The 18,619-nt window shown below is 34.7% G+C and overlaps 2 protein-coding genes across 2 annotated transcripts in view; one reads left to right on the top strand and one right to left on the bottom strand.

Moving 5' to 3' along the window:
• The window catches only part of LOC118195492 (uncharacterized), a 376,248-nt gene extending 375,497 nt beyond the window's left edge, over positions 1 to 751 (top strand). Inside the window, exon 10 of the mRNA XM_085806599.1 lies at positions 484 to 751. Coding sequence (XP_085662725.1) covers positions 484 to 518 — 35 coding nt within the window. The 3' untranslated portion in view covers positions 519 to 751. The remainder of the gene's footprint in view (positions 1 to 483) is intronic.
• LOC118190175 (Parkinson disease protein 7 homolog) overlaps positions 1 to 17,942 on the bottom strand; it is a 35,200-nt gene extending 17,258 nt beyond the window's left edge. The window contains exons 1-3 of the mRNA XM_085806600.1: positions 17,725 to 17,942; positions 13,994 to 14,152; positions 11,843 to 11,912 (exon numbers count right to left, since the gene is read on the bottom strand). Of these exons, the coding sequence (XP_085662726.1) occupies positions 11,843 to 11,912; positions 13,994 to 14,152; positions 17,725 to 17,859 (364 nt within the window). The 5' untranslated portion in view covers positions 17,860 to 17,942. The remainder of the gene's footprint in view (positions 1 to 11,842; positions 11,913 to 13,993; positions 14,153 to 17,724) is intronic.
• Positions 17,943 to 18,619: the final 677 nt, after the last annotated feature.

The raw sequence follows: 18,619 nt of genomic DNA, 5'->3' as shown, positions 1-18,619 counted from the left end.
TTTGTAAACTGTACATTTTTTTTTCTTTAAAAATGATTGAATTATATTGTTTTTATCTTCCGGTTAAGGATTTTATGCCTTTAGTAAATCTATGTGCAATATTTTTAGAATTATCAGCAATTTTAAAGTTGTTTAATTGCCGCTAAGCCTGTTTTAATGGCAGCCATTGATGTTTACATTTGAAACAGGAGACTAGTGGATTTGTTGCCAATCTAGAGAAACTTAGCTTCGCAACAACAAAGATAACGCATTCATTTATTATTGCCAATTAAATCATGCTTAATTCTTTCTGGAATTTTTTCGAGGAAATAAGTGTTTGAGATTTACTTCGTAATTTTTAATATAGATATTTTGAGTTTTTACGTATTTTTGCCTTCTCGCGAAGTAAGAACTGAATTAATTAAATGAGAAATACTCAATCATCTGTGAAAAACTGTTTCTATTTTGTTTTATTTGCTTAATTTCTTTTATATATCGTTCTAGCTTTATTCAGGGTTGCCACTCAAACAGGAGAATGAAATTCCCTGACTTTTCCAGGTTTTCCAGGTGCGTTTCAAGAAAATTCCAGTCTATCCGCGTAATGTACGTTGGCTACGCTAAGAGGTAAATTATGGTATTACTTGTATTGTGTAGCAAATTCACTTAATTATTCAATAAATCCCAGAGGACATTTATTCTTAATTATTCTTGGTATACTTTGTTTGATAATTTTGTTTATTAAACTTAATAAAATTTAAGATAACTTAAGAAACCACTTAAAAAACTTAATAAAATTTAAGATATATACATTGGATAACAAATGTATGTTTTATTTAATTATTACTCATGATCATCACCAGTTCAACACGAGGCTAATCCGGTCCTTATAAATCACAACGCAATGCTAAATAGTTAGGTTAGATTTTAGGTAAATTTAATTTGTGTGAGGTATGTTCTTAAAAAGCACCTTAACACTTGAAAACACAAATATAATTATAATAGTTGTTGTTTTCTCCATTGAAGATTGAGATTAGAATCTTCCCTATCTGGAATAAAATAAGGCTTTTTTTTGCAGACATTCTGCAGCTAAACGAAACAAAAAAATCTATTTTAATAAATTGAGGTATTTTATATTTAGTTCGCAGCATACATAAGAAAAAAATATGTGCATTAAATTTCGTGATGGTATGTCATCATACTGCTAGAATTAATTTCAAGATTATGCCAGAGAAAATTTCCTGAAATTTAGAAATATTATTTACTAATAATTAATAAATTTAGAGGGAAGAAGCATCATTAAATTATACGAATAACATAAAAATAAAGATAATTACTTAAAAATTGAATTAGAATAATCAACGATATTTTAGCGAATATAGTTATATTACATGGTTAGCCTAGATGACAGATTACTATTTTTTATTTTACTGCAAAATGGCAAGGTATTTATTAAAAAGAAAAGTTTAAAAAGATTTTGCGGTAAAATTCTAGTATACGGTAAGGCTTTGGCACGATTTTGAAAATTGTCGCCAAGACCAAAATGACCCGTTTACTGCGCATTATCATGTCGCCAAATCCATACATGGAGATTATTTTAACCAAAAAACGTTTATGCAAAGAATCTGTATTTCTTTGGTCTATGTAAAGAAGAAAATTTTCCATACAAGTAAAATGCTATTACGCCGCTAGAATGCGGAGGGAAAATTTGCCAAGGGATTTGGCGACGGAACCTGGCGGCCAGAATTTCCCTCTCCGCGATGTGTACCGGAAATTGAGAAACGTGTTAAGAAGAAACGTTCTTTGACAAAAAGAAAGCTACGAAAATCCGTTTTTAAATTATTGCGAAAAATCCAAGAAGAAACGTTTTATCAAAGGACGTTTCTTCTTGCATTTTTCGCAATAATTTTAAAAACGGATTTTCGTAGTTCCCCCCCCCTGAAAATTACTAACCTATGAATTAATTTACTTGCGCCAAAAAATATTTTCTTTTAATTTAGAGTTTAACTACTTGCGCTAAGACTAAACTTCACGGTTGCGGTGCCGTGCGCTACAATATAGCAAGTGGTAAAGTGTCTCATTTACGCCGCTCCACATCTGCGAGTGTAATCCAGAGCTGTAACTCGAGAAATAAACAATCTCGTTGTTAGGCGACGTATGCACCATGTTATTTTCATTTTTGCGATAAATGCTTATCGACGTGGTGTTCACGTCGCTCGCAGTTTGAGACAAAAACATCTCGACGTGCGTGGCACGTCTTTTTAGCGCAAGTGGTTAAAGAAATTTTAAAGGATATTCATTTAATGAACTCTTGATAACGTGACCTTCGAACTTCGACACCGGTTTCCAGCTTTGGCGGCAGATATATCACGCATGCACAGCTGTTTCCCTCTATGATGGAACGGAGCCACGTCTGTTGCAGAGAGGTTTTCCTTCTTTACAATACATATTCTTTGATTCTAACCTCCATGGTACCGTATACTAAGATTAAACCCATTTTGTTTTATACGAGAACAGGTACTTTCTTTAGTTCATGCACTGCACATGCGATTCTCGAGAATACTGGAAACCAAAAGTTGCGGGAAACTTGCTTTGCCTTTCTAAAAGGCAATCAAATTGGAGCTGCGAAAATTGGCTCTATGCCAGCAGACACTCACGTGATAGGCAATTCGCCAAAAAAGTTATCTCTTCCGACGTCGGCGCAAAAATCGCTTTTTTTGGCGGGATCATTGTGTGAACTTCCCTGACTTTTCCAGATTTTGACAAAAATACTTAAATTCTCTGACTTTTCCCTGAATTTTTTGGTCAATTTTCGAATTCCCTGACTTTTCCCGGTTTTCCAGGTAGCGTGGCAACCCTGTTTATTATAGTATTTGAATAGAACATGTGGCAACGATTAGATAATTCTATTCTTTAAATGATATACATTTTGTGCATTCTGAGTTATAATATGAATGAAATATAATACTGTTAAGTAAACCTAGCGCCAGAGTGTCGCTATGGTAAACAAAAGAGAATTTTAAAGAGTGCATTTATTCTATTGTGGTTTATGCGCTGTCGGCGAAGTAGGTTTAATTCAATCTAATAAGTTTAAATAAAATGCAAGAAAAAATGAATGTAATTTAATATTCCGTACAAGGAAGTCATGTGGTGTACACATCAAGATTTTTTATATAAAAAAAATACTTGCATCACCAATCTTCATATCTACCATTACTTGTACATTGTTGGCACCAAGTGTTTAATCAATTATCCAGAGGAAATGCATTTCCTTTTAAAGTTTTACTAATTAGCTGTGCTATATTAAAGCCTGTCGAATCTTCTAAAGTAAGTTACACTCAATTTCTGAAAACTCTGACTGGATACAGTATTGTAACGATATTACTGCTTCCATCTGCAGAGAGGCAGAATGGACCTGTTTTGATACAATCAATAACTGAATATTTTTCCGGTTTTGTCTTTGTACTTGAGTATTTCTTAACAGTTTTGCTATCGGGAAACATCTTCCTAAATAAAGCTGTAGCATGATCCGATGTATTCAGTCTCAAGTTCTGCTTCAGTAAAAAGCAAAGAACAGGCATTTTACATTAATAATTTTTTTATCCTTTGTTTTCGCAGAAGAATTACTCTTAAACATATGCGTACTAATGTACGCATATGTTTAAGAATATCAGCTCTTCGACCATGCGATATCAAAAACTTGCAACAAATGAACATTGCAAACGTATTACATTATACTGACGAAATAACAGAAGGAAAGTTATACGTGTACGATTTTTGAAAGGTAGATGAATATATTACCTTTTTTGCAGAATCGCAATTTCTTAAAATATTTTGTGAAAGCATGCGAAATTCACAGTGCTCAGTGACGAGATGAATGAAATAAGAACTTCTACCTTGCTTTGTGTTGTTTGGCTAATATAAGCCAGATAGATGACTCACAGCAGCATTTGATGTTCATTTGAGAATTGGAACAATGTTTTTGGATACATATGCTCTCGCACACAAAGCAGAAGCATGCCTGATGAAACAATGGTTTTCTTTTATATGTAAAAGAAGCATGCCTGATGAAACGATGGTTTTCTTTTATATGTAATCTTAAGAAAAATCATACTTTCAGATACCAAAAATCACTTTTTAGGCTGCAAATAATGAAATATTAAGTCAAGCAACATAAACATAGACAGAAATCTTAAGAATAAGAGTGAGTGAGTGAGTGAGTGATTATGGCGCAAAAACCAGAGATGATTATGACGCGCCAAACACAAGGTGGGATGATTACAATTGATGTCATTAAAATTCAATAAATAAAAACAAGTAGATAAATGTATCAAATCCAGAGGATGAAGTCATATAAACACAAGTTAAAAGCACATATTAAAATTCAAGACACAGTCTTCTAAATAAATTACATTAGGTAATAAAAGCCAATCTCTTTTAAATAATAAAATAAATTACAATTGACCTCTCTTCCGATTAAACGGTCGAGAGGTAAGTCACAGCTATTAAAATATTTCTGACGAAGACTATTAAAACATGGACACTCAATTAAAATATGACGAACAGATAAACAAACATTACAATTAAAACAAACAGGTTCATTTTCAGCTTTGAGAAGATAGTTATGTGTGACTCTAGTGTGACCTATTCTGAGGCGAGTCAAAAGAACGTCCTCCTTACGATTTTCAGCAAAATCCCAATGTTCAATTCTAGGCTTCACGTTTCTCAACTTGTTGTGATGCTGAACATCCCAAATTTGCTGCCATTTTTTCCACATCTTCCCCTTGATTACACAGCAGATGTCTCTAAAAGGAATAAGGCGAGTGGACGGTTCAACGGCATATTTGGCTGCGATGTCTGCAAGCTCATTTCCCTTTATTCCTGCATGTCCAGGGTCCCAGCAGTACAGGACTTCATATCCTCGAATTGTTAAATTTCTATGAATTTTGAGAACATCCACTACCACAGGATTCTGCGTGTTGGGGAAAGCTTCCAAGGATTTAAGAGCACTATACGAGTCTGTATAAACTATGAACTTTTTGTGGCAGAGCTTTGAGATGTACAAAAGACCGTAATATATTGCAGTTAGTTCAGATGTTAGGACTGAGAAAGCATGGTGCAGGCATCGGCCCTCAATGTAATCTTGAAATACAAAAGCCATCCCGACATGATCATTTGACTTTGATCCATCTGTGTATATCGGATGATAACTGCTAGATTTGTGCCTGTGCTCAGCGAAGAGTTGTCTGTAAACGATCTCGTTAGTGATCGCCTTCACGTGATGTTTGAAAACATCAAGAAGCTGAATCCGTGAATTTTCCCAAGGTGGAATTTCGAAATTCTGTACTGCTTGAGGCCACATATCAGAGAGGGAAAGTTCCTCAATGACAGGGCGAACTCTTAACGGAAAAGTAAGAACACAGGATGGACGTGTTTCATATAATGTGTTACACTCATTATCGAGTAAGCACAGCTTATTGGGATGTTCAGGTTGGGATAGAATATTAAAATATTGCAAAAGGGACAATTGCTCACGCCTCAGATAAAGTGATGGTTCGTTAGAGTCAACATATAGGCTCTGTACAGGAGAAGTCCTGAAAGCTCCTGAAGAAATCCGCAGACCTTGATGGTGAACAGGATCCAGTTTTAACAAAACAGATGACCGAGCGGATCCATAAACAACTAAGCCATAGTCCAGTCTAGAGCGGATAAGCGCTCTGTAAATGCGAAGCATAGAGCAACGCTCTGCACCCCAGGAGGTGTTCGCCAACACTTTTAAAATATTTAGTGTTTTTAGACACTTCTTTCTCAGGTTTAAAACATGAGAAAGGAAGGTCAATTTTCGGTCGAACGTCACTCCTAAAAATTTTACTTCGGGCGCAACTGGAATAATTGTACCATTTAGATATAACTCAGGTTCAGGATGGAGACCTCGCTTCCTACAAAAGTGTACGCACACAGTTTTCTGTTTCGAAAAAGTAAATCCCTGTTTGTCTGACCATTCTTGGATCTTATTCAGAGCCATCTGCAATTGCCTCTCTATGTATCTCATGTCTGCTCCTCGACAGCTAATCTGTAAATCATCTACATATAGTGATCCTAAGATGGTGGGAGGAAGTTCTTTTAGTACAGAATTTATTTTTAAAGTAAACAGGGTTACACTGAGCACACAGCCTTGAGGCACACCCTCTTCCTGTTGAAAAACATCCGAAAAAACAGAGCCAATTCTTACTTGAAAAGTTCTAGCGTTCAGGAAATTCTGAATGAAAATTGGTAGGTTGCCGCACAAGCCACTCTCGTGAAGATCGCGAAGTATACCGTATCTCCATGCCTTATCATAAGCTTTCTCTATATCGAAGAAAATTGAGACAAGGTGATTTTTTCTTACAAAAGCTTTTCGAATGGATGTCTCTAAGAGGAGCATGTTATCTACAGTTGTTCTCCCCTTTCGAAAACCACTTTGATAAGGCGATATAATATTATTCTTTTCCAAGAAGTAGACTAGGCGGCTGTTTACCATCTTTTCAAACAGTTTGCAAACACAACTGGTAAGGGCTATTGGCCGATAGTTCGAGGGATTCCTCGGGTCTTTCCCTGGCTTCGCAATAGGAATGACAACAGCTCTCCTCCATGCACTGGGAAATGTACACTCCTTCCACACTCTATTGTAAAGTGTGAGAAGGGCACTCAGTGACTTATAGGACAGATGCTTTAGCATTTCATAATACACGCCATCTAGACCAGGACAAGACCTATGTGTCTGCAACAAAGCTCTCCTTAATTCAACCATAGTAAAGTCTCTATTGTAAGGCTCAGATTTGGAAGAGTTGAATGCGATGGGATTTATTTCAGAGTGTTGCTTGATAGAGAGAAATGCAGGTGAATAGTTTCTGCTTGAAGAAACAGCAGCAAATGTCTCACCAATAGCATTTGCAATTTCTTCTATGGAGCTAATCACTCGGCCATCTTTTTCCAGAAAGGAAAGTGAGTGGTCTTTATACATTCCGCATGCTTTTCGAATTCTTTCCCAAACCCGCTTACTAGGCGTAGAGGATGTTATTGAGGACACATATGAAATCCAGGAATCCCTCTGGCTCTGCCTTCTTACTTTTCGTGCATTTGCTTTGGCTCTTTTAAAGGCTATGAGGTTTCGCAGAGTAGGATATCTACGAAAAATACCCCATGCTTTTTTCTGTTTTTTCAGTGCTTCATGACAGTCGCGATTCCACCATGGTTTCGTATATTTAAGCATTTTTCCTGATGTTCTAGGAATCGAAAGCATAGCTGACTGAATAATAATATTAGTAACATCTTCCACAGTGTCATCGATATGCACATCTTCTACCATTTCCTCTGTGAGCTCTGCGGAGGAAGAGAAGAGTTCTCAGTCTGCCCTGTCCAGTATAAACCGAGGGAGTCTCGACATGGGGTTTGCTCCTCTTCGTGCAAGAGATACAAAAATGGGATAATGATCGCTGTTGTACAGGTCATTTCCGACACTAAAAGTGCAAAATGGCAACAGAGATGGTGAACAGATGGCAAGGTCGAGAGCATGGAATGTCCTTGAAGGCTCATGGAAGTAAGTATTCTGCCCATTATTCAGGAGACAAAGGCTATGATCTTCGATCATCTGCTCAATTTGTCTTCCTCGGCAATTTGTGTCTCTACTACCCCAGAATGGATTATGGCCGTTAAAATCTCCTATTATGATAAAAGGCTCAGGCAGCTGCTCTATTAGATTATTTAAATCTTGCTGATCAATATGCTCATTTGGAGGCAAATACAGGGAAATGACTGTTACAACAATATCAAGATTTGTTTGAGTAGTGACAACTTGGAGGGGGGTCGTCAACGGAAATGAACTTGAGGGGTAGTCCAGTGAGGTGAGGAGACCTATACCTCCACTGGCACGCTCACCTGCAAGGTTATTCTTCCTGACGAAAGAAAACCTCCGAAGTTTTGCTTGTTGTTCCGGTTTTAGATTTGTTTCCTGTATTGCGAAGCATACAGGTTGATGAACATTGATTATAGCTTTGATGTCGAGCAGATTTCGGTGGAATCCGCGACAGTTCCATGATACGAGGGTGGCCTATATGAATAGTTTTTGTTCTTTCTGTGCTCTTGTTTGGTTTTTCGTGGAAGTAGGTGCTTAAGAACTTCCAGACCCTCTTCTACTTCCATACCGTCTGAATCCGCAGATTCAGAAACCATTCCATCAAGAGAGCTATTGCTGGAACTTCTATTTTTATTTGTTTCTTTTTGTGTGGTAGTTTGGGGTTTGCTTTGTATTACTATTTCTTTATTTTGTACTGTATGGGTTGGGTTTTCTTTCTTCCTGTTGCTTGTAGTCTGTTGAGTTTTGTTTGGTGGAGTCTGCATACTAACTGATGTTTGGGTGGCAACTGTGCGAGATCTTTTAAGAGCATTGGCATAAGATGTATTTGGTCGTAGCTGTGTGCTGTGGATTAATCTTCTGGCTTCAGCATATGAGATGTTCCTCGTAACCTTTGCAGTCTGCACTTCTTTTTCCAATTTCCATTTTGGGCAGAGGCGTGAAAATGCTGGGTGCTCACCCTTGCAATTTATACAAAGAGGCGCAGCAGTACAATTTTCAGAATCATAGCCAGTCTGTGAGCATCGGGCGCATGTGAGGCTGCCACGACAAGACGTCTTAGAATGGCCGAAACGCTGGCATTGGAAGCATTGCATAGGGTTGGGAATATAAGGTCTTACGGGACAATTTAAATATCCGGCCTTAATATTCTTAGGCAGATCAGGCGTGTTGAAGGTAAGGATCACGTGTTTCGTATCGATCAACTTACCTTCCTTACGCATCTTGATCCGCCTAGCACCGCAGACATTTTGGTCGGATAGCTCGGAAGCGATCTCTTCTTCAGGAACATACAGAAGGTCGAATTCCGATATTACGCCACGACAATAATTCAGTGTCTTATGAGCTGTTACAGTGACATTCGCTTGTCCAAGTTTAGTTATTTGAAGTAAAGAAGCAGACTGGGTGGCTGAGATTGTATCAATAAGCAAGTCTCCGGAGCGGAGACGCTTTATATTTCTCGGCTCACCAATACAAGAATGAATATATTTATTTATTATGAAAGGAGAAAATCTTCTGCAGCTCACCAGAAGGACTAGAAATGACTAGGAAACGGGGACTATTGTTATGATTTTTTTCATTTGTATCTGTGCGTAATTTTTTTGCAGTAGACTTTTCAGAAGTAGGTTCAGTGACTGGTTTAGCAGTAGACTTTTCAGGACTAGGTTGAGTGACTGGTTTAGCAGTAAGCTTTTCAGAATTCGGTTGAGTGACTGGAGTGACTTCAAAATCCTTTATAAGAAAAATTTGAGGGTTAGCCATCATGAGGAAAGAAAAGATTCGGGTCCGACGGCCCCGCCCACCATGGAGCCCTACAAGGGAACACAGATTCCTGTGTTAGGGCTAGCCGGACCTATACGCAAACTGAAGCCCCACAGTTGGCTTTCTCGAAAGCAGGTACTCCCGAGAGCTTGACCCCAAGCCACTGACACAAGGACTAGTGACCAGCCGATTGACACCCGTGAGGACGACTAAGGTGCCTCCCGTTTAGCTGAAGCAGAGGCCAAAGCAGTGTGTTGGGGACAGTACCTCGCCCCTCAACTACCAGGACCCTCCTTTCCAGCGACACGGGTCTCCACGCACGGCAAACACGTGGGCAGTTTTCTCGCCACTCGAAAACTAGAAACAAGGTCTGTTCCAGCTTCTCGTGACGAGCCCCAAACTCCGTAGAGAGAAACCACAAGGGAGAAGGGAAGGGAAAAAGTTTTAGCCAAGAGGAGAGGAGACGGAAAAGAGGATAGATCACTGGGGCTCCAGGATCGTGACACCCGTCTCACCAAGAAGATGATCCCCTGAAGGGCTAGGGTACCTCGGGATTGCCACACCCGTACTCACAAAAGTGAGCCCCCTGAGGACTCTTAAGAATAGGAGAAAGTCAGGAGAAATATGTTGTAAATCAGGTTGGCAGGAGTACATTCGGAAATCAGGAGTCTCCCGCCTAAGTTCAGAGAATTGGCAACTCTGGATTAATTTTGAAGGTTACCCACAATTGAGGAAATTGAGACAATCCTCCTAACTAAGCACAAAATGATGGTTCACTTCATCAAACATAAAATCCTCGGACTTCAAAATTCCGCCCCAAATTGAAAGAATCTTGCATGCACAGCAATCTCCTCCTTGAATAAGGGTTCCTCAGCAGTTACTCAAGGACTGAATAAAAAGAGTGTTCTATAACAAACAGCAAATCTTCCAAGACTTATCACATCTGTTGTGAAAAATGGGATCACACAAAAGGAATGCAAGCAGAAACTGTCTGAAATAAAATTAACCTGAGAGAAAATAAATATTAGAGAGTTTTACTTTTTAGATTAACTTCTTAAACAACTATTTACTGCAAACAAGTCATGTTTCAGAGAGCAAAGAGACGCAAATAGCTTATAAGCCACAGTTAAGGTATCGGAATGATGCAGTTTGGCCATACCTGGAATAGATATTAATCATTGCCATATTCAACTGAAACTATTAAGCTGCTTGATAAGAAATCAGAAAAGTGAAAAATGGTTTACACCAGAAATGAAAAAAAAATATGTGTTCATATTTGTCAAGAGCTCCCCCTCTCAGACTGACAAAGAAGCATATATGCAGTATTTCATCAATGGAAATTAGATAATTCATTTTTCAAGGTGTTTACATGCTTGTATAACACTGGTGTTAGAAATGTATTGAAATGAATAAGAAGTATGTATAATTATTTCAAAATTTTTAACAAACATTCTGCAAACAAAAAATTCCAATTCTCCACTGAACTCAGCACAAATATGTTATTTTTTAAGTTAACATATTTCAATTTTTTCCTTATTTCATTCACACTGACAACTACAACAACAAAAAAATCTACATTTGAATAAGAAAATTTTAAGCAAATGTTATAAGAAAAAACACCGACTCCAAAATTTCAAATAACTAGCTGCTGTTTTTTACACTTTTAAACAAGTATATACAGATAACAAATCAGTGACAGCAGATCCTGAAAGAACACTATAGTAAGGGCCCCAGATTATATTAACCGGGATCTGAAGAACTATCATCAATAGCGAAAAACAGATCTGGAAAATCTCAAGAGCACAAGCTTTACAGCACCCAATACAATCCATACATGCTTTCTTCCCTGTAGTTCCACAATGGTGCAGCATATGCATTAAAATATTATTATCATATATATATGCATTACGAAGCAGAAATTTGCAAAAGTGGCCGAATTCAATTATATCCTTCTTATTTGCAATTGACACATATTTTTCATTAAGCCAACATAAGTAATATGGCCATATTTCAGCTCATAATCAATTACTGATGATCAACTGAAATATCTGTGGTATATTATGATTATTTGCACTCCAACAAAAATCAACAACTCATTAATTTTGTAAACTGGCAAAAAAAGTCTCCCCAGGTATCTTCACGACATATAGGTACAGCCCTGTTTGTAAATTATAAAAGAGGAATTTTATTAAAAATAAGAAATTTTAAGGGAAAAAAACTCTATGGTCGATAATTACAATTTTAAAGTGGGTGATAAATATTAAATGTGAAAAACCGACACATACTCAAACACGTGTTGTTTACTGGTGCATGTGTATTAGAAAACACAGTAATTCTAACAAATTATATAACATATTTAACTGGTAAATAACAGCAAACATAGTAATATTATACTCCCTGACATTACTTATTAACAAATACATTTCTTTATAACAGTCTCAGCTTCTTACGAAAATATTCGTTTCAAATTATAGTTACAAAAATATAACTTACCTGCACAAATTGCGGCAATTAAACGTCCATTTTTTTCTTGGGACTGAAGAATGCCTTTAACGATGTCACTCTAAAATTCAATAATTTATGTTTAAATGAACAGCTATAAATAAAGTGCATGTATTTATCTGACAAACTTACTTATATAATAAATTTTAAAATGACTGATTCAATAAACAGCACACATCACATTAGAATCCATGCTTTAATTATTCCTTACTATGAAAGAAAAACATAAACAGCTTTTTAACTCCTTAATTCACAGATAAAAAATGGCAACTCTTCCATTGCTGGATTAAAAAATGTGCATACATTTGTATGCTTTTATACGTATGTATACATGCATCCATAAATACTTGCATATATACATTACATTTCCAAATCTAGTCCCAATAACAGAAAAGTACTAAAAATATCACAAAAAGTGATTAAATCAGAGCAGAAAAAATACATATTTGATTTTTATATCATTTTAAGTTGACATTTTCTACAAATGTTTTAGTACTCTTCTGTTGTTGGAGGCGGATTCAGAAATGAATGTATGCATGCGCACAAGTACGTATGTGCATATACATATATGTGTGCGTACACATGCATCCATTTCTGAATCCGGTCCTGATAGCAGAAGAGTATCATTTTAATGTCTCTAATCAAGCAATCATTATTTCATTTTATCAGAAAAGGGAGAACAAGCTTCAAAATATGTCATGCTGCAGAAGCACATTCTTCAAAATAGCTCATTCCACAAAAGCAAGACCCAGTTAGTCTTAACCTTTTAACTGTGGTATTCCAAAATATCATGCCCAAATATTACTCAGGCTAATTTTTTTTTTTTTTTTTTTTTTTTTTTTTTGAGTGCATCATATTGTTATACCCGAATATATATCATGAGAAGTTTATTTTGGCTTCAATTCAACAGAACATTTCTGAATTTTATGGCAGCAGTTTACTGAAGGTTTCAGAGGATAGAGGTTAAAGTTCAAAGTGTGCAGCATTTTTTTGATTGCGAGGCAGACATTTCATTTTTGAAATAAAAAAAAAAAAAAAAATTGACAATTTATGTACCCAAATCAGCAAAATAACTTGAGAATTAAAAGGTTCATACCGAAGCTTGCACAGTTTGGATGAAAAATAATTTTATTACAGTTAGAATACAAATTAATACATAATTTAATCCTTCATTAGCTTTGACTCTTTATATCTAAATAATTTGGTGTTAATGTATTAACACAACCAACATTGGTCAAATTTGCAATTTTTTATAGATGGAAAAGTAAAAGTTTCTTATTTGGTGCAAGTTGCTGATTTTCACAACTTTTTTTTAAAAAATTCTCAAATTATTGATATTTATTGTAATTTGGCAAACATTATCAACATATGAAAAGGAAACATACTTTTACAATTTAAAGCACAACATTTAATAATTAGATAAAAATTACATGATAAATTTTAAAAATAAAACGCATTCTCCAAATCTTTCTGTACTTTTTGTTATTCTACTCCCCAAATAAACAGTTATCTATTTTCATTTAAAAAGGTTTCAGAGACTTACAAAGACTTGACATTGCGCAAACTTTGGCAATACCAGCTCTCTAACGCATCTCCTCACTGCTGCCTTTCACCACAATTTCTTCCATTACTAGCAAATAACACAACTGCATATTTAAAAATTAAATTTAAAGGGGGAAAATGTCATGGTTTGTTTATAAAAGTCATTGAACTTGGAATACAAGGAAAAGAATTAAGAATAAGTTTATTTCATCAATTAAAAGATATAAACCTCCACTGGTATGGCCATAAAATATTTTAGGTTACATTATTAGTCTTTTATTTACTAATTTAGAATTCAAACAACAAAAATAAGAGCTATATTTTCAAATTTTCACAGGAATAGTTTTTGACGGTTTTACTTAACCATCATCATCAGCTGCCAAAGCGCAGGCATTTCTTATTTACTATTATTACTAATAATATTATATTATCTGTTATGATTAAAAGCCAATATATCATTCTACAAATTTCAGTACTGGAATTGGGAGAATTTTTATTCTACTATCCAAACCCAATTTTCAAAATTTTAATACTGAAAAAAAAAAAAAAAAAAAAAAAAAAAAGGAAGAAAGAAAATGTCACACAGAAAAACACCCTCACCTGTGCTAAACTTTCTGCACCCTTCAGCCCTCCAGGTAAAATGACCACATCATAATTTTCTTTTGTAGCATCCTGAATGCTTATATCAGGAACAATGACAACATCTCTGCTACATTTCGTTGGAACAGCCCCTTGCAAGCCAGCAATTGTAACTTTAATCTGATTCAAATAAAGGGAAATAATTTTAATTATACTCATTTACACTGATAATAATGCTGACAGACTTAAAATGTATAGAAATATTTTTCAGCAATGAAAGAATTATATATTACAGAAATATTAAATATATCTCATAAAGATTAATAACTTTTATCTTCTACGACCTAATTTTGCATAATAATCTCAACCTGCAAAATATTAGACCATTACAAATATGGTTACTAATATACTAATGGTTAGCGTTGACTTAAGGGTACCCCTTGTATTATCACAAAATTGTTGTTTCATTTATCGCCAATTTGTTGTCTCATTTATGACAACCTGAGTAGCTGATTGCCAGAGAAGCCCTATTATGACGTAATTGGTTGCGGTGAATTTGAATCATGGAAAAAAAATTTGGAAAGTGTGTGTCGGATTTTGGGTAAGGGCTTATGTGGGATGGATTAGTACATTGTTATTTTGTGGTTTACACGGTAAATTGGCTGAATGTGGTAAGATTAATTTGAAGTAAGATTTGGAATGAAAGGAAAAAAAGCATTAATTGACTGGTGTGCAAATGAAAATTTACTTAGTAGCCATTAGGAAGTGTCCTGTTTGGAGGACGGAAATGCGTATGGTCGAACATCAGATATTTTCGAACGAAGGATATTTTTTACTCTTATCTTTGTGAATTTATGTGCTACACCAATATACAGATTCTAGTTCAGATAATTTTAGAAGTGTTTGAATGCTGTTAAGAAATTGTGTTTGACTAAAGACGCAAAAATTTGTAAATAAGGTAAGTTGATATTTCCTTCATGTAGTGCTAAGATGAATTTCCTTTTTCATGTTATTTCATTATTTGATTTAAAATGTAGTTTATTCAGTTTATATATTTTTTGTTGGCTGCTCCTTTGGAGCAAAACCTAGTTTGTGAAATTCTCAGATTTTTTTAAGTGAAAATAGGTTGATGTGTACATGAATAAAGTCAAGAGAATGTGCAATGCCATTTTTATACAATTCTGGGATTTTTTTAAGTGAAAATAGGTCGATGTGTACATGGATACTGAGTTTGTGCAATTCTTTCTCATTATTTTGGCTTTGTGTAGCAGTGATTTTTCCAAAAATCACCACTACGCAAGCCAAAATAACAAGTCAAAGAATTGCACAAACTTGGTATCCATGTACCATAAAACTCGCCAAGAAGTACCCTGAAATATACTTTTACCCTACTAATAAGAGAGTTTGGCTGGTACATACTGCTCCAAATTTACTTTATTCCGAAATAATATTTTTAGTAAAAAATTATGTATAAAATATAGAAACATTTTTTTCTTGTACATTTAATGAAACTCTCTTCAGTATAATGTAAAATTTACAGAAACACACTGAAAAATTTCCAACTGTCCTGAAATATGTTTTCTAGTTTTAAATTCTTTTTATAGCTTTATTTCAAATAACCATTTTTTATGCTTACCTCTGTGAATACCTGACCATGTATTAAACATACCACACAGATCTACAAAAACAACATACAGAAACATAGTACACATAATGACAGAATTGAAAATTTATTTTAATTTAAATAAATTTATAACCAATTAAAAATCAAACAAATTATACCGTCTTTTTCTGAAAATAAGACATCCTCCGAAAATAAGCCCTATCGTGATTTTCGGAACTTTTTGTAAAATAAGACATCCTCCGAAAATAAGCCCTATCATGATTTTCGGAACTTTTTGTAAAATAAGACATCCCCCGAAAATAATCCCTAGTTAAAATAATGTGACAAAAAGAATTCGTTAAAGAAAGTGGGTTGATTTTATGCTGCCACCACTGTTGAGGGGTCAGAATAGAGGTTTACTAGTTTGGGATTCAGCCAGTACTCACCATGCTAAAGACATGATAACCTTTCTTGCTGAGAGGAAGATTGATCAAATAATGATTCCGGCAGGAATGACTGGTTACCTCCAGACACTTGACATTGCAATAAACAAGCCATTCAAGGATCATTATCATTTGTGGATGGAAATCAATGAATATATTAAAAACAGAATGGTGAGAAATCATCGAGGTAATTTTGTAAAACCAGGCTTACAAGAAGTTGCGAATTGGATAAAAATTCATGGGACATAATAACTGATAGTGATGTTTCCAATGCACTACGAACAGGCTACTTAGACAAGAAGTATTCATTTAATGATAGCTATATCGCAAGACATGAGAGATTCGGACCAATGATTCAACAGGAAATGGATTTGGTAGAAAATCAGAATGTAATTCAGAATTTTATTTATGACGATGTTCCAGAAGAAGATAACATGACTAATTTAAATTTCTGTATTCTGTGTAAAATAAATATTAAATAAAAATATATAAATATACTTTTATTTTTGCCCTCCCCCGAAAATAAGCCCTAGCACGTATTTTGGACCAAAAAAGAAAGTAAGACAGTGTCTTATTTTCAGAAAAAGACGGTAAGCATCACACAACAATGAGTAATAAATTCTATATATTTAAAAAAATGAGAATATCAGAACTTCCTTTTACAGTGGCCACTGCATTTAGCTGCCCAAACTAGCAAATTTATCTACTTTTCACTGTAACATGAAAATTTTAAATTCCATTGAAGATTTATACAATGACTGCTTTCAAATGTTTATTGCTGAAACTAAAGGTTAAGCTTTCCCAAGCAACATATGCACCAGCATAATTTTAAGCTTCAGTAATTTTTCATACCTAGCTCAAATATAACTTATTTCAAACTTTAAAAAATACAACAATGTTTAAAAAGTTGATAAAATATTTCTGCAAGATGACTACAAAAACATGATAATAAAAATCAAACTCAATTAAAACATTGTTAAATCCCATTCTTATACTTCAAAAACATTAAAATATTCAATTAGCATTATAAATATTCTTAAAGATAACTGAGTGAGTGAGTGATTATGGTGCAAAAACCAGAGATGATTATAACGCGCCAAACTTAAAGATAACTGGAATATACTTTCTCTCAAGGGATATGATGTATTAAACTTAAATGCACACTTTGAAGAATTTATCCAGTATTCTGCTCCATAAATTAGAAATGAATGACTGAAAGAGGGATGTTTGTTTTTTAATTTAAGAATCATTTAACTTAAAATTAGTAAGATAAAAACCTAAATATGCATCATGGTAGTGCATTATGCAAAAATAAAAATTATAAATAACAAACTATATAAACACTGACAAACAATTGTACAGAAACTTGACATACTAAATCATTAAGCTGCAGTTGTTAAATACTAAACCATTTAAGTTGGAAATAACTAAGCACTATATTCTAAAGATACGTATGATCAAATTATACCTGTTAAAACTACTGATCTTTAAGTGCCAAACATAAAAATGCCTTCTTTTATCACGTTAAAATTCTTTTCAAAGCATTAAAAACTGTACCCACTGCATGAATAACAAATTTAAATCCACCATCACAAAATTAATAAAATCTTAACCTCGCTTAAAAGGACCGAAAGCAAACTGATAAGAACACAAGGAAAACGAAACACACACGTTAAGAATTAGAAAGTTATAATAAAAGAACATACACCGGCTCTTCGAAGAACATCAGCTGAAATAACAGCTTCCATTTCTTCGGCTCCTTCCGATAATATAAGTAATGCAGTTTTAGACATTTTTAAAGAACTACGGATTAAATTATAGGAAACTCTAAATAGTTGCATGCACTCTTAATGCTGCTAGAAATTAAGATCTCAGCATTCAGAGAATACCACCGCGAACTTACTATGAACTGCCACATGAAGTCAACCAATCAGAAATCGCCGTTACTCGAGAATTTTTGACATCACCAAACAAATGTTCGCCCTCTATTTTCAAAGTGACTAAAACAAAAATAGGGCTGAGACAAGGCCTGAGCAGATAGTTGTCAGTATCTGCAACTGATGCAGGTATTGTTGTCGTGTAACATAAAAGTGAACTTTTTTATGTGTATAACAAAAAAGATAATACTATTCTGGGCCTCAGTAGACTTCAAAAGCTTCCAAAAACTCGGAATTAAGTTTCCATAAATTCTCGATTCTAAGGAATAAATTAAGAATGCCTTCTTTTAGATCTTTTAGATAAATAAAACAAGAGAATTGTTACTGATTACATAGAAAGATCCCGACTTATCGAGGGAAACTGAAACCTCTCCATACAACCATTACCAATTCATGAGAAGCGCGTTTCATCATTTCGCGTATTTGAACATAATTTACATTTCACTCTTATATTCAGTTTTATAAAATACGAATTTAAATGTTAAAATTTCATATATGTGAAATAATTTAGGGGAATAATTTAATGTATTGGGTCGCTAAAGATTTAAATTTCGGATTTTGTAAAACAGTATATGTATGAATATGGAAGTTAGAATCCTGTATGTGTATGAACGAAACTAAAGGCCCGCCCGTCTACACGAAGCGATTGTAGTTGGCCCTGAAT

The sequence above is a fragment of the Stegodyphus dumicola genome, chromosome 12, assembly GCF_044657685.1.
Source record: "Stegodyphus dumicola isolate Sdum_Otavi_A_Nest chromosome 12, ASM4465768v1".
Classification (NCBI taxonomy): Eukaryota; Metazoa; Arthropoda; class Arachnida; order Araneae; family Eresidae; genus Stegodyphus; species Stegodyphus dumicola.
The sequence above is the reverse complement of the archived record's forward strand: the minus strand, read 5'-3'. Positions and strand labels throughout refer to the sequence as shown.